Here is a 19,286-nt window from a genome sequence, read left to right as displayed (position 1 = left end):
CTGTAAAAGTTACATGTTACACACCTCTGGCACATGTAGCACTGGTACCATTAAATATTCCATCACTCTGACAGGTCCTCATGACATCACCAGTCTGTATCTCATACCCAGTATTACACATAGCAACACAAAAGTCTTCATAATTAAGAACTCCATCACTTCCCATGTAACAATTGATCATTCCATTCATAGGATTAGAAGGCATTGAACAATTAACTGCAGAAAAATGATTTGAATTAATTACACAGAGCAAATTAAACATACACAAAGTTCACCTCTATTACACATAGCCTCAGTTCCATTGAACATCCCATCACTTTGACAAGTCCTCATGGCATTACCAGTTAGCATATACCCAGTGTCACATGTAGCAGTACAAGTGTCTTCGTAAGAAAGAACTCCATCATCTCCCAGTGGACAGTCAATCATTCCATTCATAGGATTAGGGGGCATTGGACAGGTAACTACATTAAAATTACTTTGACCAATTTACTGTAAAAGTTACTTGTTACTAACCTCTTCCACATGTAGCACTGGTACCATTAAACATTCCATCACTCTCACAGGTCCTTGTGTCATCACCAGCCTGTATCTCATACCCAGTGTTACAAAATGTAACACAAGTGTCTTCATAAGAAAGAACTCCATCATCTCCCAATGAACAATTAATCATTCCGTTCAAAGGATTAGAGGGCATTGAGCAAGGTACTGCAGGAAAATGATTTGAATTAATTACAGTGTAAATTAAACATGCACACAGTTTACCTCTATTACACATAGCCTCAGTTCCATTGAACATCCGATCGCTTTGACAAGTCCTCATGGCATCACCAGTTAGCATATACCCAGTGTCACATGTAGCAGTACAAGTATCTTCGTAAGAAAGAACTCCATCATCTCCCAGTGGACAGTCAATCATTCCATTCATAGGATTAGGGGGCATTGGACAGGTAACTACATTAAAATTACTTTGACCAATTTACTGTAAAGGTTACATGTCACTAACCTCTTCCACATGTAGCGCTAATACCATTAAACATTCCATCACTCTCACAGGTCCTTGTGTCATCACCAGCCTGTATCTCATACCCATTGTTACAAAATGTATCACAAGTGTCTTCATAAGAAAGAACTCCATCATCTCCCAATGAACAATTGATCATTCCATTCATAGGATTAGAGGGCATTGAGCAAGGAACTGCAGGAAAATGATTTGAATTAATTACACAGTGTAAATTAAACATGCACACAGTTTACCTCTATTACACATAGCCTCAGTTCCATTGAACATTCCATCACTTTGACAAGTCCTCATGGCATCACCAGTTAGCATATACCCAGTGTTACATGTAGCAGTACAGGTGTCTTCATAAGAAAGAACTCCATCATCTCCCAGTGAACAATTGATCATTCCATTCATGGGATTAGTGGGCATTGGACAAGTAACTACAGTACATGAAAATGACTCAACTAACTAATAAAAATGTAATTTATTGTATTACAATAAATTGAAGTTAGCATGTTCGATACTGGCATAGAAGATGAACAAACCATATCACTGAAGTTAACATGTTTCACAGTGAATTAAAGTTGGCACACCATGTGTAGGAGTACAATCAAACCAAAACTAAACACAGTGATGTCAACTTGATCACTACGTAATCTATAAACCAAAGATCACAAGATCCAGGCCATCCAAAAGTGTATACTGTCACTTACAAAATGAAAATGAAATATCTCCCAACCACCCCACTTCACTCTATACATGTATGTGACAGAATTTTGTAAAATCAATCATATTAATGAACATCCTAAGTACAGATGAAGTTGCTGCATTATCAGGATAAGCTTTCAGATTTTTGACTCTGCTTTTTGCAGCTGGCTTTCTGATTTCCACTGCAAAGCCTAGGAATGCAATTATGGACAGATGAGCATGGTGCTGAATGGGTGACACATACATATAATGTTTTGTGCACTATGAACTGCCCCTGACATGCTGTTTTGTGGCATGGTTCCTTCATGGTTTCAAATGTCATTCCCATCTTAATTCTAGCTGTGGTGCACCCCACTACTCCTTACTTTTCACCTGCATTCCTGATAACACTGATGAAAAAAACTTATCTAAAATGGTGGAAAATAAACTCTAGTGGCCACTGGAATGTCATCAATAGCAATTCTATCTTTGGTGAGAATTTTGTATGTGTAGCTTCCAGAGCTGGTGAGTTACATGATGTTTAAAAACATTAAGATATGTTATTCTGAGAATAATCAATGTGTTTGTATGGGTGATTATCCAGTATTCAGTCATACATGTGTTGGTGTACGTGTGGTACATGCTTGTGTTGACCATGAAATTGGTACTAACTTATTTACCTACTTTCTAATATAAGCATAACTTAATTATCTGAAATACATATAGTGGTATAATTATTATTGTTAAATTTCAATATTTAGTTATATAATTATGTTGCAGCTGAGAATCAATTGAAGGTTGAAGGGTGGGCATATGTAGTACTAATCGCTGTTGAAGACATTTTAATTAACTTATCTAACAGTTCTTCAATGGTTCCAGCTTTGTATCATGTTATATTGCTACGTTGATACATACAGTGGAACCTCAGTTATCCGGTAGTACTATTTAAGTAGGAATGAAATTTCATCTCACTGCCTCACTCACTCACTCACTCACTGACCACAGTCGCAAGCCTAGAACCCAAACGAAGCAGCACACGGTCACCATTTTATGCCACAACAACAAACTCACCGGTGGGATGTGCCTTTTGGGGTTCCAATGAGTGTATGCCCTGTGCACCTTGTCTTTTCTTTTATCTTCAGTCAGGCTGCTTGTCTTCTTCTTCATCCAAAGAAACCATATCGAGGTGTTAATTTTCCATATCAACACTTTCTTTAAACAGCATAATAGATGCCACACTAAATTATTTAAGGCGCTTAGGCTATGCAGCTACTGCACGGGGGTACCGGTACTCCACAATAGGTCACAACATCACCCCCATTCTTTATTCTACGTATTATTGATCCAGGGCTGCCCAGAGAAATTAAGGGGCCCAGGGCAAAGAGTTAAAGTGGGGCCCCAGAGGTAAGGCAGGGGCGGATCTAGGATTTCAGAAGGGGGGTGCTAACAATGGTTGGTTGGCTAAGAAAAGCAACAACTGGCTAATACAACTAGCTATAGTGTGCAAAGCACACTCAGCATGTTCTATCTAGGGGGGTCTGGGGACATGCCCCCCACAGAAAATTTTTGCAAATTTAGCCTATTCAGTATTAAAATTTGGTAATAGTTTTGACTGAAAAATGATGCCACTTTGTTTAAGAGATTCACAATGCACAATGTTTGTAAAGCATTGTGAGTCACCTAAGAGTAATAATGATAAAATGACACCATTATTCCAGAACAGTTGCTGTCATATGAGGGCACAGCGAGTAACTAAAATATGATATTCTTTAAAATAAAGAACAGGAATGGGAAGGATATGAATATCAGCTAGCTATACATATCCACACTTGCCATCAATTTTGTGCTTGAAATACCTTAATTTAGCAGTACATTAAACATTAAATTTAGCAATTTTAGAGTTTTGGTTTTTGCTAATTGATCGCAGTTAATAAATTTTATATGGTAAATCCATCAATATGCAGGATCACTAAATTTAGTGTATTACTTGGCTTAAGGTATAGCTAGTGTGCTTTGCAGTCTCATGGCTCAAACTATAACATCCAAACAGTAACAATGAAGAGAGGGCTTGAGAGAGCAAGTATACACTCACCATACAGTGTGCATGACCTGAGAGTATGCATACATAGAATTTTACAGCTAGGGGTGATGCTTCCTCTGGAAATTTTTGGAATATAGCCATCACAAGATTAAATCTGGAAGCTATTTTTAACCAAATACTCTATTATACTGAAATATTGTGATGGATGAGTTCAGTGGTAAGCAATTTTAGAAAAACAGAACTACATTTTTAAATGCTATTGGATTATAAGGCAATACATAATGGTGGATTGTCAAAGACAATACACAGGATTGGATCTTAAGGTCACTGTAGAGATTTCAAATGCACACAAAAATAACTTCAACTTTGTAGTATATATAGCCACAGACTGTTCTGTTGCTATTTCAATCTGACTTTTTTTACAACTATATGGCCCCATCATCATATTAATTTTTTACAACCAGAGTCCAAAGTCACTTGCATATACAACTAGTTTTTGGCCACAACTAACCCCCTTATAATGTGACAGCATAAATGCTGTGGTATAATTTGAGCTTATAAAGTTGAGCTTCAAGGGGTTTGGGAGTGCAAATACTGTATGACATTAAATTTTATTAGCTTCAATTGATGCTAGATTCAGATAAATGCAACATGGAACTTTGGTATTGATAAAGCAAAAACAAACAGTTCTCAGATACTACAGCTTTGTTAACTGTATACATGCTAAGAATTTTGCTGCTTTACTTACTCAAGCATCAAGTTTGTAGCAACAACTGAAAATACCCGCTATAAATAATTTGACAGAACTGTTCTCAGAAAGTGATTAGCATATGGCAGGATGTTTGGAGCAATGGTAAGATAGTAGTGCACAGGTCAAGAAAATACACTGGCAACTTCTTGATGAAAAACAGTATGAAGGATGTTCTATTAGAGTAGTTGATTGTTCTATTAGAGTATTTTGATTTTTAGCAGTTTTTAGGTTAAAGTCTCGCACCAAAAGTATAATTTGAACCTCCCTTAGTAATTCTAAGTAAAGATTATCCATTCTCCCTTCTCTTTCCATCTTTTCATTGCCCATGCATACATATAAGATGCAATTGCATCTATACTGCAACTTCTAGAAACTTCCTATCTTGCACATGGTAAAATTTTGGAGGGGAGTGCTTCAGCAATCCAAGCACTCCCCCCCCTAAATCCGCCCTTGTAAGGAGTTTCCGTTCTGAATCACAACTTCAACCAAGCTGTAAGTTGAAGACCAAAAAAAAAGGTCATTACATGCTGACAATAACAATAGCTCACCTATAACCTTGCTACACTGCTCCTCTGAAGAATACTGTGACTGCTCTATTAGAGTATATCGATCTTTTAAACAGGTATTCAAGGGGCCCTTCATGGGGCCTCCTGGGCCCCCTTTCAGGCTGGGGCCCGGGGAAAAATCCCCCCTGTGGGCGGCCCTGTATACCACGATGACCACGCCCCTTTTATGCTAGCTGTATTTGTGACCACACACTTTCTAGGTGGTAGGCTGATTCGAACTCGGATTCGAGATTCTCTTATCTAACACAGTAATACTTTATGAATCGATTGAAACTACGATGACCACACCCCTTTTTTGGGCAAGCACACATCTTTGTAGGCTGACTCGAGATACTCTAATACAGCAGTCACCCTAATAGAACAGTCACTTGTTTACAGCTAGCTGTATTCTTTATCAAAAAAACCAAACAAACTAGTATATTAAAAATTATAAATTTAAAAATGAAATAGGAATCCAAGCGATAAAAAGTAGTGAAACAAGAGATGAAAATGGTAGCTATTACAGTATAGCTCAGTGGGAAATCCTACTTTGGCATTGAACACAAAATAATTGTTATACCATGCCAAAGTAGGGATTTCCCACTGAGCTATACTGTAATAGCTACCATTTTCATCTCTTGTTTCACTACTTTTTATCGCTTGGATTCCTACTTCATTTTTAAATTTATAATTTTTAATATATACAATAGTATCTACCAATGTTCTTTATGTCTATTTATACACAGTTTCAGAGATATGGACTTTTCAGGCTTATGGACCACCCCGTTTGGATAACTGAGGTTCCACAGTAGTATGATTTCTTTGTATGACTTACTTGTTGTACCATTAACTGCTATATCCAGTTATGGACTGTGCCAAACATACAATGTTTATCTATCCTGCTTGTGTAGATGTTTATCACTCTGCCTGTTTGAATTGAGCGTTTAGTGTTGCTATGTACACTTCTAGCTTTGTGGAAAATGTTATGTGGCAACCATAGGCAATGCTAGAGCTTGGTGCAGTGGTGTGTGTAGTTATGAAACGATTAGCAGTACTGTCTGTACATATAAGTAAATGGTCATCTTGTCTATTGTACCCTGGGGGTGTGCACTGCTTGAATTTGTCAAGTGCACACCACCCAACTGGGTGTTAGGCTCATGGGAAGTATGCTTAAAGTTTTCATCATAATTCTATTCTGAATTTCTCCAAACAGTTATCATTATACTGTTATTTTTCCCAAAAAATGTACTCATTATTCAAATTATTAACTTTTTCTTCACTTTTTGTAATTAAATTATACTAGTGCAAGACTTAAAACAGCAGAACTGCTAAATTTAGCTGTATCAATTTGTCTGAAAAGCTAGTATTGCCAGCAAGATGCTTAGTGACTATTATAATAAGTAATGAATTATTTTGCACCGATTGTTCTATTAGAGAAATTGTCTGTTCTATTGGAGTATCTCGATTTTTAATGCCAATTTTTCTCTAAAACTGCATCAAAATGCTGGAATAATGCTTGATTCTTTTACCCTCCAATATTTTTTGGGCATAGTCCCTGCATCCCTTCTGGGTGTTGCTACACCAATTAGCATGTTATCATAACTTTACATGTTACACACCTCTGCCACATGTAGCACTGGTACCATTAAACACTCCATTACTCTGACAGGTTATCATGTCATCACCAGACTGTATCTCATACCCAGTGTTACAAAATGTATCACAAGTGTCTTCATAAGAAAGAACTCCATCATCTCCTAGTGAACAATTGATCATTCCATTCATAGGATTAGAGGGCATTGAACAAAGAACTACAGGAAAATGGTTTTAATTAATTACACAGTGTAAATGAAACATACACACAGTTTACCTCTATTACACATAGCCTCAGTTCCATTAAACATTCCATCACTTTGACAAGTCCTCATGGCATCACCAGTTAGCATATACCCAGTGTCACATGTAGCAGTACAAGTGTCTTCATAAGAAAGAACTACATCATCTCCCAGTGGACAATTGATCATTCCATTCATAGGATTAGTGGGCATTGGACAGGTAACTACAGTATGTGAGAATGATTTAATTGCATAATTTATTGTATTATAATAAATTGAAGTTAACATGCTTAGTAGCTACTGGCATAGAACAAGAACCAAATATCACTTAAGCTAACATGCTTCACAGTGAAGTGAAGTTGGTGTACCACCAGATAAGACCAGCATGAAGTTGCTGCATTACTCACAATACTTACTGGGTCTGCTTTTGGCAACTGGCTTTCTGATTGCAAGATGCATCTACAGCTCTGCTATGTCTAGGAATGCAACTATGAACAGACGAGAAGCATGCTGAAAGGGTGAGATATATTTGTTTTGCAAGATTGTTTCCTTTAAGTGCCCCTGACAGGCTGTTTTATGGCATGGTGACTTCACATAGGGTTTCCATCTATTTTCAATTCTATCTGTTGCTCACTCTACTCTCCATTATGTACCCCCAATGCAACAACACTCTTGAAAATTTTATCTACAATTGGTGGGAAACTCTAGAATTACCTTGGCCACTGGAGGTCATAAATAACTCCATTTTTAGTGAAAAATTTGTACAGTATATGTAGCCGTAAGGGCTGGTGAGTTACAACGCTTTATATATAACATGCTGTTTAGATGTTTACCACTTGACCCAGTGATTTCTTTAGTTATCCATTTCCCAAACTGATCTTCTGTGGATATATTTGCATTAGTGCTTTGTCACATACTTCTCAGCGTTGTGGAAAATGTTATGTAGTTAGAGTTTGGTAAAAATAGGCAATAATAGAGCTTGGTGCAGTGGAAAAGAGGTGTGCACAGCTATACAACTACTAGCAATTCTGTTTGTGTTTATGTGCACATATATGACATCTATATTAAATGGTGATCTTGTCTATTACACCCTGGGGGTGTGCACTGTTTGAATATGCAAAAGCACACCACCTAGTTGGGTGTTGCCACACTAATTAGCATGTTACCATATAATTTACATGTCACACACCTCTGCCACATGTAGCACTGGTACCATTAAACATTCCATCACTCTGACAAGTCCTCATGTCATCACCAGCCTGTATCTCATACCCAGTGTTACAAAATATATCACAAGTGTCTTCATAAGAAAGAACTCCATCATCTCCCAGTGAACAATTGATCATTCCATTCATAGGATTAGGTGGCATTTGACAGGTAACTGCATAAAAATGACTTTAATTATATATCAGTAAATTTTCATGTTACAAACCTCTGCCACATGTAGCACTGGTACCATTAAACATTCCATCACTCTGACAGGTTATCATGTCATCACCAGCCTGTATCTCATACCCAGTGTTACAAAATATATCACAAGTGTCTTCGTAAGAAAGAACTCCATCATCTCCCAGTGAACAATTGATCATTCCATTCATAGGATTAGGGGGCATTTGACAGGTAACTGCGTAAAAATGATTTTGATTAAATAGCAATAAATTTTCATGTCACAAACCTCTGCCACATGTAGCACTGGTACCATTAAACATTCCATCACTCTGACAGGTTATCATGTCATCACCAGCCTGTATCTCATACCCAGTGTTACAAAATATATCACAAGTGTCTTCATAAGAAAGAACTCCATCATCTCCCAGTGAACAATTGATCATTCCATTCATAGGATTAGGGGGCATTTGACAGGTAACTGCGTAAAAATGATTTTGATTAAATAGCAATAAATTTTCATGTCACAAACCTCTGCCACATGTAGCATTGGTACCATTAAACATTCCATCACTCTGACAAGTCCTCATATCATCACCAGCCTGTATCTCATACCCAGTGTTACAAAATATATCACAAGTGTCTTCATATGAAAGAACTCCATCATCTCCCAGTGAACAGTTGATCATTCCATTCATGGGATTAGTGAGCATTGGACAAGTAACTACAGTACATGAAAATGACTCAACTAACTAATAAAAATGTAGTTTATTGTATTACAATAAATTTAAATTAACATGCTTGGTGTTGGCATAGAAGATGAACCAACTGTATCACTGAAACTAACATGCTTCACAGTGAATTAAAGTTGGCATACAATGTGTAGGAGTACAATTGAACCAACCTGTTTATAGAACTAAACACAATGATGTCTAATTGATCATTATACGTAAACTAAAGATCATGAGATCCATGTCATTTAAAAGTGTATGCTGTCAGTTACAAAATAAAAATGAAATACCTTCCCCCTACCCCACTTCGCTCACTACATGTATGTGATAAAATTTTGTTAAATCATCCATATGGATGATAACGCCTAGGTGCAGATGAAGTTGTTGCATTTCACACAATACTTATTGGGTCTACTTTTGGCAGCTGACTTTCTGATTGCCAGATACATTTACAGCTGTGCGGAACAACTAAGGAATACAACTATATATAGACAGACAATCAGAGTGCTGAAAGGTTGACATGCATTTGTTTAGTGAGATTGTTGCCTATGAACTGCCCGGCATGCTGTTTTGGAGAACAGTGCCTTCAAATACTACAGTATCTTTCAACCACACTCCTGATACAGTAACATTCATGAGAAACTTATATAAAATGGTGGGAAACACTAGTGGCCACTGGAAGGTCATCAATAGTTTCATCATTGCTGAAAAGTTTATATGTGTAGCTGTCCGGGCTGGTGAGATACAATGCTTTCAGGGCTAGTGGAAGCACTACGGCCACTACGACCACTGCCGTAGCAGATTTTCACAGTCATGTGAGCGCATGCCTAGCTAAGCTAATATAGCTACACACTAATAAGGTAGCTCTGTATAGTAGCTACGTCGTCATGACATACACTAATTTATATGTTTCTAGACAGACACCAACCATTCTAACCTTTAATGCAGTAAAAGGATGTGCAGCCGACTTCATGTTACCACTTGTTTATCCTCTATTATATTCGTGTGTCTAATGATCGAAGCACGTGATGACCAGTGCGGTGGACGTTCTTCCAGCTCTGCTGAAAGGTAGGTTATTATTATTATTGGGGGTACAGGTAAGAAGGCAAAGCCTGTAAAAACCTGATCAATTGTATAAACGAAATTAGACTTTACAACATATAGAAAGGTAGTGTGACAGCTAGGGAAGTTACAAAAGTTAGTGTATGTATGAAGCAATATCTTAAAATCAACTCTTAAAGTGCTAAAATTGCTTCAGAATGTGGTTTACAAACACTAAAAAATCGAAATTTTCGGCTGATCAGCTCACTTAATTTGTACTTTATAAATGAAATTAAATTTCTAGTTGAAATCTGCTGGCTTATAATCAAACATTTGTAATTTCATAGATCTACCAATAGAAGTACTAGATTGTTGTAGAACATTCTATGTATGTTCTATTAGAAGTCCTCAGAAAAAATGTGCACTCTATTAGAGTATTACAATAATATTATCAAATATTACAATAATATTATCAAATATTACAATAATATTATCAAATATTGAAGTAAATCATGCAATGAAATACAAGTCAGCCATAGGCTGGTTTGGGACCTTATAAAGTACAAAAAGAAGTGAAATCCACACAAAAACAGCCAAGCTGTGAAAAAACGGTGCAGCCATAAAAAGCCTAGATGAAAAAAAGTTGTGAAATCAAAGGAGATGATGTTAAAGATATAAAAATTAATAATGGCCATGTGCACTGTTAAAAATTTATTAGCATTAACATCACTGTAGCCATTTCTTGGCCACCACCTTTGATTTCACAACTATTTTTCATCTAGGCTTTTTATGACTGCACCATTTTTCACAGCTTGGCTGTTTTTGTGTGGAGAAGACTAGCATGGATGAAGTTGCTGCATTATCAGGCTAGCAAATTCCTACAAAACTTGCCTTCAAATAGTTGGGTTTGTTCTTTTGGCAGCTGACTTTCTAATTGCCGGATGTGTCTACAGCTCTGCAAAGCCCAGGAATTCAACTATGGACAGATGAGTGGGGTGCTGAAAGTATGACTTGTTTTGTGAGACTGTGCCCTTGAAGTGTACCTGACAGGCTGTTATTTGGCATGGCACCTTCAACATCTATTTTGAATTGTATCTATTATCAAAAATGGTGGGAAACTCTATGATCACTTTGGCCACTGGATGCTCTTGGAATAACACAAATAGATTTATTTTTGGTGAAAATTTGTATGCGTAGCTGCCAGGGCTGCATGGTAAGTAATAATGCTTTATAACAGATATGTAGTATTCTGAAAATAACCGATCTGCTTGTATGGTGATTATCCAGTATTCAGTCACACATGTGCTGTTGTATATACAGTACATGTATTACATGCTTGCGTTGACTTTGAAAAATTTACCTTCTACCTTACATATATCTGAATTATATGAAATACACATAGCTTTTATTGTTAAATCCCAATATTTACTTAGGTTGCAACTTAGATATATTTTAATTGCTTAAGACATCATACAGTGCAGTAGTACTGTATTTTAGGGATCATGGAGGTTTGAGTTTTTCTGGCCATAAATATCACCAGCTTCACAATACAGTCCTGGTTCCTTGGCAGTATTGGTTTGGTTAGGTATAATCAAGCCCAAAAGTGCCTTCAGTACGATCCTAAATGCTTCCAATAGGTAGCTACAGAATTTGGAATTTTCTACTGCCTGCCTGCCTGCCTGCCTGCCTGCCTGCCTGCCTGCCTGCCTGCCTGCCTGCCTGCCTGCCTGCCTGCCTGCCTGCCTGCCTGCCTGCCTGCCTGCCTGCCTGCCTGCATGCCTGCATGCCTGAGTGATACCTTCAGACAAGCATAATTCGATAACTACTAAGGCTTTGGGCTTGATTTTTTTCTGTTCGACATCACTTCATCTGTAAATGGGCCTTTTGGCATACTGCAGTACTGTATGTAAAATGTATGCATCATGTACTTACCTTTGTCCTCCTTTGTGTCTCATTTCTTTTTGCTGACAGTCCAAGGGGTTGATTCGCATTAGTGCGATGCATGGCTTCTCATTTGTAAATGGGAATCCTCCGTATTATCCATGGTAACTGGATTAATTGCAGAGGTGTCTTCATTTGTAACACTGCTGAAAGTGAGGCATAATTACCACTTCCAGCTCTTTCGAGTCAGCAATTGATAGTTGGGGCACGCGAATTGTCCGTATTTTTCATTGTGGCTGGATTGATTGCAGAGGCGTTTTTCCTGTTGTTCTTGCTGTGTAACGGAATAGCTGAATTAGAAGCATAATGTTCACTTCACTTTCGAGTTAATAATTGATAGCTGGGGCGTATGTTCAGACATAACTCTGGTGTCATCCTTTCTTTTTTGATGCGGTATGTGTGGGCTAAGCAGTCATAATAATATGACAAAAAAGTAAAGAAGTAAGTGTAAGGAAAAACTAAGAATTTTAAGTTCAGTAATGGATCATAAAAGAGTAGGGAAGTAATGGAGTTCACCTACACCTGCAGATATACTAGTGAACATTTACGTATATGATCCCTCCAGTCATGGGTATAGCTAGACTGAAGTAGGGATTGAATGTTCACTAGTATATATGCAGATGTAGGTGATCTCCCTTGTTTCCCAACTTTTTTCTATGATCCCTAGTTGAACTTAAAATTCCTAATTTTTTCCTTATACTTGCATTAATTTAGTTATGGTGTGAGCTCTTTGTAAGACTTATTTGCTTTACCATCAACTGATATATCCAGTTATGTGCTGTGCCATAAATGGAAGGCTTATCTAGTGCAGATGTTCATCACTCTGCCTATTTGCATTGAGTGTTTAGTGTTGCTATGTACACTTCTACATTTCTCAGCTCTGTGTTAAAATTTTATGTGGTTAGAGTTTGGTAAAATTAGAGTTTGGTGCAGTGGAAAAGAGGTGTATATAGCTATACAAATACCACAGTAGCAATTCTGTTTGTTCTTATGTGCACATATATGAAGCCTATAGTAAATGCTGGTATTGTCCATTGCATCCTGGGGGGGTGCACTATTTGAATATGCCAAATGCACACCACCCAGCTGGGTGTTGCCACACCAATTAGCATTTTACTACAACTGTACAATTTACATGTTGTTACATACCTCTGCCACATGTAGCATTGGTACCATTAAGCATTTCATCACTCTGACAGGTCCTCATGTCATCACCAGACTGTATCTCATACCCAGTGTTACATACTGTAATACAAAAGTCTTCATAAGAGAGAACTCCATCAACTCCCAGGTAGCAGTTGATCATTCCATTCATTGGATCAGGAGGCATTGGACAGGGAACTGCAGAAAAAGGACTTGAATCAGTGTAAAACATCTGTATAGTTCACCTCTAATGCACATAAACACAGTTCCATTAAACATCCCATTACTCTGACAGGTCCTCATGGCATCACCAGTCAACATATACCCAGTGTCACATGTAGCACTAGCAGTACAAATGTCTTCATAAGAAAGAACTCCATCATCTCCCAGTGAACAATTGACCATTCCATTCATAGGATTAGGTGGCATTGGACAAGGAACTAAATGAAATAATAGTTTATTGCGTCACAATAAATGATTATTGTGGGCTTAGAAGATGACCAACCCATTTTACCATATCACGTTGAATTGAAGCCAACACAACATGTGTAGTTGTAAATTTTGAACCAACCTGCCTGTATAGATTTTAGTAAGCACAGAGATGTCAAATTGATCATTGTAAACCAGTTTGGCAAGTACATCACAAGATCAAAGTTGGCTAAGAGTATTGTATGCTGTCATTTACAAAACAAAAATTCCATCCTACCCATATAATTACCTGTAACATAGATGTATGCATTCACTATTCTTATTTACAGTACCTTCTAATTTAAGTATAACTTAACTGCATGATATAATTATTTGTGGATATAGTTCGATAGTGTTGAATCCCAAAATTTAATTCATCTAGTTACTTTAGTTATGTAGCTATAGATGACAGTTTAGGATTGAGGACAGGCACATACGGTGTTGATTACTTGTGCATGAACTAAGACAAATACTAATCACTTAATCAATTGAATATTAACAGGTAGCTACACAAAAATGACTTTGACTAATTAACTGTAGAATTTTCATGTTACACACCTCTGCCACATGTAGCACTGGTACCATTAAACATTCCATCACTCTGACAGGTTATCATGGCATCACCAGCCTGTATCTCATACCCAGTGTTACAAAATATATCACAACTGTCTTCATATGAAAGAACTCCATCATCTCCTAATGAACAATTGGTCATTCCATTCATAGGATTAGGAGGCATTGAACAAGGAACTACATAAAAATGACTTTAAATAAATAACAGTAAAATTTTCATATTACACACCTCTGCCACATGTAGCACTGGTACCATTAAACATTCCATCACTCTCACAGGTTATCATGTCATCACCAGACTGTATCTCATACCCAGTGTTACAAAATGTATCACAAGTGTCTTCATAAGAAAGAACTCCATCATCTCCCAGTGAACAATTGATCATTCCATTCGTGGGATTAGTGAGCATTGGACAAGGAACTACAGTACATGAAAATGACTCAACTAACTAACAAAACATAGTATATTGTATCAAGACACATGTTGTGCAGCCAAGAAAGCCAGCACACCACACTGTGGGAATATTGACAGGAAGAAAGAAAATGGAATTTTCATGCAAGCATAGCTCCATGGCTCATTCTCCAAAGCACACCATATTTGCATTATAGCTGTCTGTCTGTTTGGTAGAGTAGGTTGTACAGATAGTTTGATTAAATTGGCACCATCCATTTGCAAGATATTGTTGTTCAAAGTTTTGATTCTTTTCTTTCTAAGCTGTAAGGGGTCTACTGGAGCTTCGATTCTTTTGCACACTTCATTAAAATTTTTATAAAATGCAAACATGTTTGTTACTCGATTGCTGTGAACTTCAGCACAAATGAAGAGTGTATAATGCAAATTAACTATCTAAGTTTGCTATGAATGTGAAAAATAATAATATGGTTTGAAAACAGTGAAGTTACAGCTACAGAGTAATAAAGCAAATACTAAACAAGTATAAATTGTACAAACAAGATACTCTAATAGAGCAGTCACCATGGGGTAAAAAACATGATGCACAAAATAACGTTGACAAATATCTTTACCAGGGCTCGAACCAGGGCCTCCATACCTAACATCCACATCGTTAATCACTGAACCACTGCTATCTTGGCTGTTTACCTTACTCAATTTCTATTTGTGACCGGATTTGCGAAAAGGTACCTTTTTCACACACAAAATTTGACCCATTTTTTGGACTTTAAAGCTTCATAACTTTTTGATCATGGCATAATTGCTTGACGTTTCAATGAATGTAGCCACAGTAACTGGCTACATGGTGATACTAAGAGCAAGTTAATTGGTATAAGGAGTCAAGTGTTACATCATTTCGTTTGCTGGTATGTCAAATGTGTGGGAAAGGTACCTTTTCGCAAATCCCGTCACATTTTATAAATGAATATTCTAGTTTAAATACGCTTATTTGTAAATGTTTATCTACCAATATTTTACAACATTCTATGTGTGTTCTATTAGAAGCCCTCGAAAATGTGTGCTTTATTAGAGTGTTATAATAATATTAGTAAATATTGAATAAAAATTGCTATACAATACATTTACAAGTCTGTCTTCAGTATTTATCATTGTGTCTGTATAGATAAGAAGACATGTGAGTATATAAAAACATACCTTTTGGGCCTTATAAGGTACAAAAAGAAGTGAAAACCGCACAAAGCAGCCAAGCTGTGAAAAATAGTGTGGCATTTATAAACTTGGGTGAAAATGTTGTGAAATCAAAGGTGGCAGCCAAGAAATGGCTGTAATAAAAAAATATTTTTTAATGATGGCTGTAGCTATGCATTATTAAAATTTATTTTCATTAACATCATTGCAGCCATTTCTTGGCTACCACCTTTGATTTTACAACATTTTCATCCAAGCTTATAAATGCCGCACTATTTTTTTCATAGCTTGTGTGGTTTGGTACTTACTTATCTTCTAATTTGTGTATAAAACATTATTGGTATAGTTGCTATTGTTAATCCCAATATTTAGATTAGGCTGCAGCTGAAAATACATTTAAGGGTGGGCATATGTGATACTCATTGCTTAAGACATAATGACAACTTAGTTTTATAACAGTTCTTCAATAGTTGCAGCTACATATCAAGTTATGTTGCTATACTGATCCATAGCTGCAAGCTGGTATGATTTCTTTGTAAGATTTAACAAATTCATAAATCTGCCATCATCACTTTTGCAGCCTGAAATTTCTGAAGCCATCAACCTAGTGCTGCCAGTTCTTACTCAGGCAGCCAGGCAGATGAAATGCAGGTAAAATTAAATTTAAAAAAATCACTATGCATCAAAACAGTCAACTTTTCACTATGTTTAACCAAGGCACAGCATCATTACAGCCATACTAAGGTGTTTTTTTTGGAAAAATGTATTGCAAGGCTATTTTTTTTAAGTGTGAAAATTTATGAAGCCGTATGATTTCTTACTGATCCCTCTTATTAAGTACTACCATAATTAATGATATGTGTGCACGCATAAACACAGACAGAATTGCTAATAGTTGCATAGCTGTACACACTTCTTTTCCACTGCACCAAGCTATATCATTGCCTAACTCTAATTTTACAGTGTAGGAGTATACATAACAACACTAAACACTCAATACAAATGAACAGAATGATAAACATCTGTACTAGATAAGCATTCCATTTGTGGCACAGCACATAATTATCTGGTGGGTGCAACAAATAATGTTTCGATTATGTTTTGTCCACTGCACCATGCCATTCACTTTCATCATTCATTGGCCCTCTCTTTCTTCATTGTTAGTTGCGGCATGCGTATCTGCACACGTGATGTTAGCACATTAACAAATCAGCCATAGTAAAATGAGAGTGTATGGGTGTAGTATTATTCAAAGAGTCGTTGTCTTAACATTGTGTAGTCGTTTCAGCTGTAGTTTTACCAGTGTAGTTTTTGCTATAAGCTAGACATTAAAAAGTGAACAAACTAGCTATTAAAAATTAAAAATCTAAAAGGCAAGTAGGGATTGATATAATGTACATGCTGTAAAAGTAAGGAAATAAGCTCAAAAATGTTACAGCTAAAATGAGAATATGATCCACGCAACAAAAAAAATAAGGAAACAAGTCCAACAAGATTAGATGGCTACTTGCTAATTAAAAATGTGATACAATTTATTGCCTAATTTTGGCTATGATCTTGAAATGGGACTAGCTATATCAAATTAGCCAAAAGGAGGCATTAAAATATGTCTCTTTTTAGCAAGTAGCTATCTAATCTTGTTGGACTTGTTCCTTACTTTTTGATGCATGGATTATTCTCATTTCAGTTGAAACATTTTTGAGTCTTTTATAACATGTAAATTATATCAATCCCTACTTTCTTTTTATTAAAAGAAAGTGGTTACTGAACCGAAAGGTTTTTATTTTTGCATCTAGCAGTTTCTCTGAGCATTCAACTTTAGGGGACACAAAAAGTAGCTTTAGCGTTAGGGTCGGGTTCAGCATTGGTTTCTTCTTCATCTTTAGGTTACATTCTTCATACTATATATAATGAGACTACTACGTGAGTAACATTTATAAGATAGAAAAGTAGGAGTAGTGGGTAGCTAGCTGTGATAGCACAGTAGTTAGCACACTGTCTACAGTTCCAGTAGTCCAGGGTTCGAGCCCCAGCTGAGTTTTGCGGGGTTTTTTTTGTTTAGTGAGCCCTTTTTTACTGTTGGTTCAATAGCAAGCCCAGCTTATTGATATGACTTTCGGTTCAATAACTACTGCCTTTCTTTAACAGCCAGTGATATCTATAGTTAACATGCTAACTTGAGCATGTACAAGCATACCACAACACATTACTGCATGCTTTCCTACACAAACTGCCCTTCCACCGCACCAAACTCTATAACATTACGGCATGCGACTACAACATATTACAACAACACGGCATGCGACCACAACATATTACAACAACACATCACTTTACAGACCAGTTATACAGACATACATACATATACATACAACTCTTTGGGGGAGGTAGGGAAACTGAGGTATGATACACTAGCCCAAATAGGCAATGAGTATGTGTTATCACTGTCATAGCAAACTTTACATAATACATCCAGTATTACTTATGTCAAGCCAGCAGCAGCAACATTCAACAACCACATTGCAAACATACAATTGTAACAAGGATTAGCACATTCAGTTGTGACACATTAAATTTAGCATTTTGTGATAACACACTCAGCCTTGGAATAGGCAGCTGTTGACTTTAATTATTCAGCAATTTGCGCCCATACCTCAGTTACCAGAAGCAACATATAAGAAAGCAGGCTATCAGGGTGGGTGGGTGGGAAATTTTGATATTGTTAACTTCACAAGCTTAGATCTTGTACTGCCTGAGGAATATTCGAGGATCATTGACCCTGGTAAAGCACCAAACAATCATAGTGTGACAGTAATAATAATGATGAGCAAAGCCTGACCTGTTACTATATTAGGATTGTGGAATTTAATTATGATGTGCCCTTATGCAACCAGGTGACAGATGGTCACACATGGTGTTACATGTTGACAACTCACCCAATGGAAGCTAGCCTGTTAACTTTTGTTTGTTGCTAAGGCAACAAACTACATTAAATGGTGGTGTTGTCTGGGTGTGTACATTACTTGAACATGCCAAGTGTATACCACCCAGTTCGGTGTCACCACACCAATCAGCATTTTACTGTAATTTACATGTTGCTACACACCTCTGCCACATGTAGCAATGGTGCCATTAAACATTCCATCACTCTGACAGGTTATCATGTCATCACCAGCCTGTATCTCATACCCAGTGTTACAGAATATATCACAAGTATCTTCGTAAGAAAGAACTCCATCATCTCCCAGTGAGCAGTTGATCATTCCATTCATGGGATTAGGGGGCATTGAGCAAGTAATGTGGGAAAATGATTTGAATTAATTATTAACAAGTTGAGGTGCCATGCTGTCAAAGATTAATGGTCTAGCTCAGGGGAAGTTTGTCATGCATCATCAAGTATCTGGTGATCTCTTCAACCCATTCAATCCTGATGCCTCAGTATCAATATAAAGTATTCTAATGTGTGAATTGAAATAGATAAATTACAGTTTCCAGAGCCCTATTTTCAGTTTCCCAACACTTTGTGTGGCTTTTA

General features: G+C 37.0%; 1 protein-coding gene across 1 annotated transcript in view; it reads right to left on the bottom strand.

Annotated features, from left to right (window-relative positions):
• LOC136254968 (uncharacterized) overlaps window positions 1–19,038 on the bottom strand; it is a 51,747-nt gene extending 32,709 nt beyond the window's left edge. The window contains exons 1-18 of the mRNA XM_066047688.1: window positions 18,858–19,038; window positions 14,378–14,569; window positions 14,134–14,325; window positions 13,353–13,547; window positions 13,114–13,305; window positions 9,099–9,155; window positions 8,784–8,975; window positions 8,541–8,732; window positions 8,298–8,489; window positions 8,055–8,246; window positions 6,901–7,089; window positions 6,650–6,841; window positions 1,258–1,446; window positions 1,007–1,198; window positions 766–954; window positions 517–708; window positions 276–464; window positions 25–216 (exon numbers count right to left, since the gene is read on the bottom strand). Coding sequence (XP_065903760.1) covers window positions 25–216; window positions 276–464; window positions 517–708; window positions 766–954; window positions 1,007–1,198; window positions 1,258–1,446; window positions 6,650–6,841; window positions 6,901–7,089; window positions 8,055–8,246; window positions 8,298–8,489; window positions 8,541–8,732; window positions 8,784–8,975; window positions 9,099–9,155; window positions 13,114–13,305; window positions 13,353–13,547; window positions 14,134–14,325; window positions 14,378–14,569; window positions 18,858–19,038 — 3,301 coding nt within the window. The remainder of the gene's footprint in view (window positions 1–24; window positions 217–275; window positions 465–516; window positions 709–765; window positions 955–1,006; window positions 1,199–1,257; window positions 1,447–6,649; window positions 6,842–6,900; window positions 7,090–8,054; window positions 8,247–8,297; window positions 8,490–8,540; window positions 8,733–8,783; window positions 8,976–9,098; window positions 9,156–13,113; window positions 13,306–13,352; window positions 13,548–14,133; window positions 14,326–14,377; window positions 14,570–18,857) is intronic.
• Window positions 19,039–19,286: the final 248 nt, after the last annotated feature.

Source organism: Dysidea avara, chromosome 5, assembly GCF_963678975.1.
Source record: "Dysidea avara chromosome 5, odDysAvar1.4, whole genome shotgun sequence".
NCBI classification, from domain to species: domain Eukaryota; kingdom Metazoa; phylum Porifera; class Demospongiae; order Dictyoceratida; family Dysideidae; genus Dysidea; species Dysidea avara.
The sequence above is the reverse complement of the archived record's forward strand: the minus strand, read 5'-3'. Positions and strand labels throughout refer to the sequence as shown.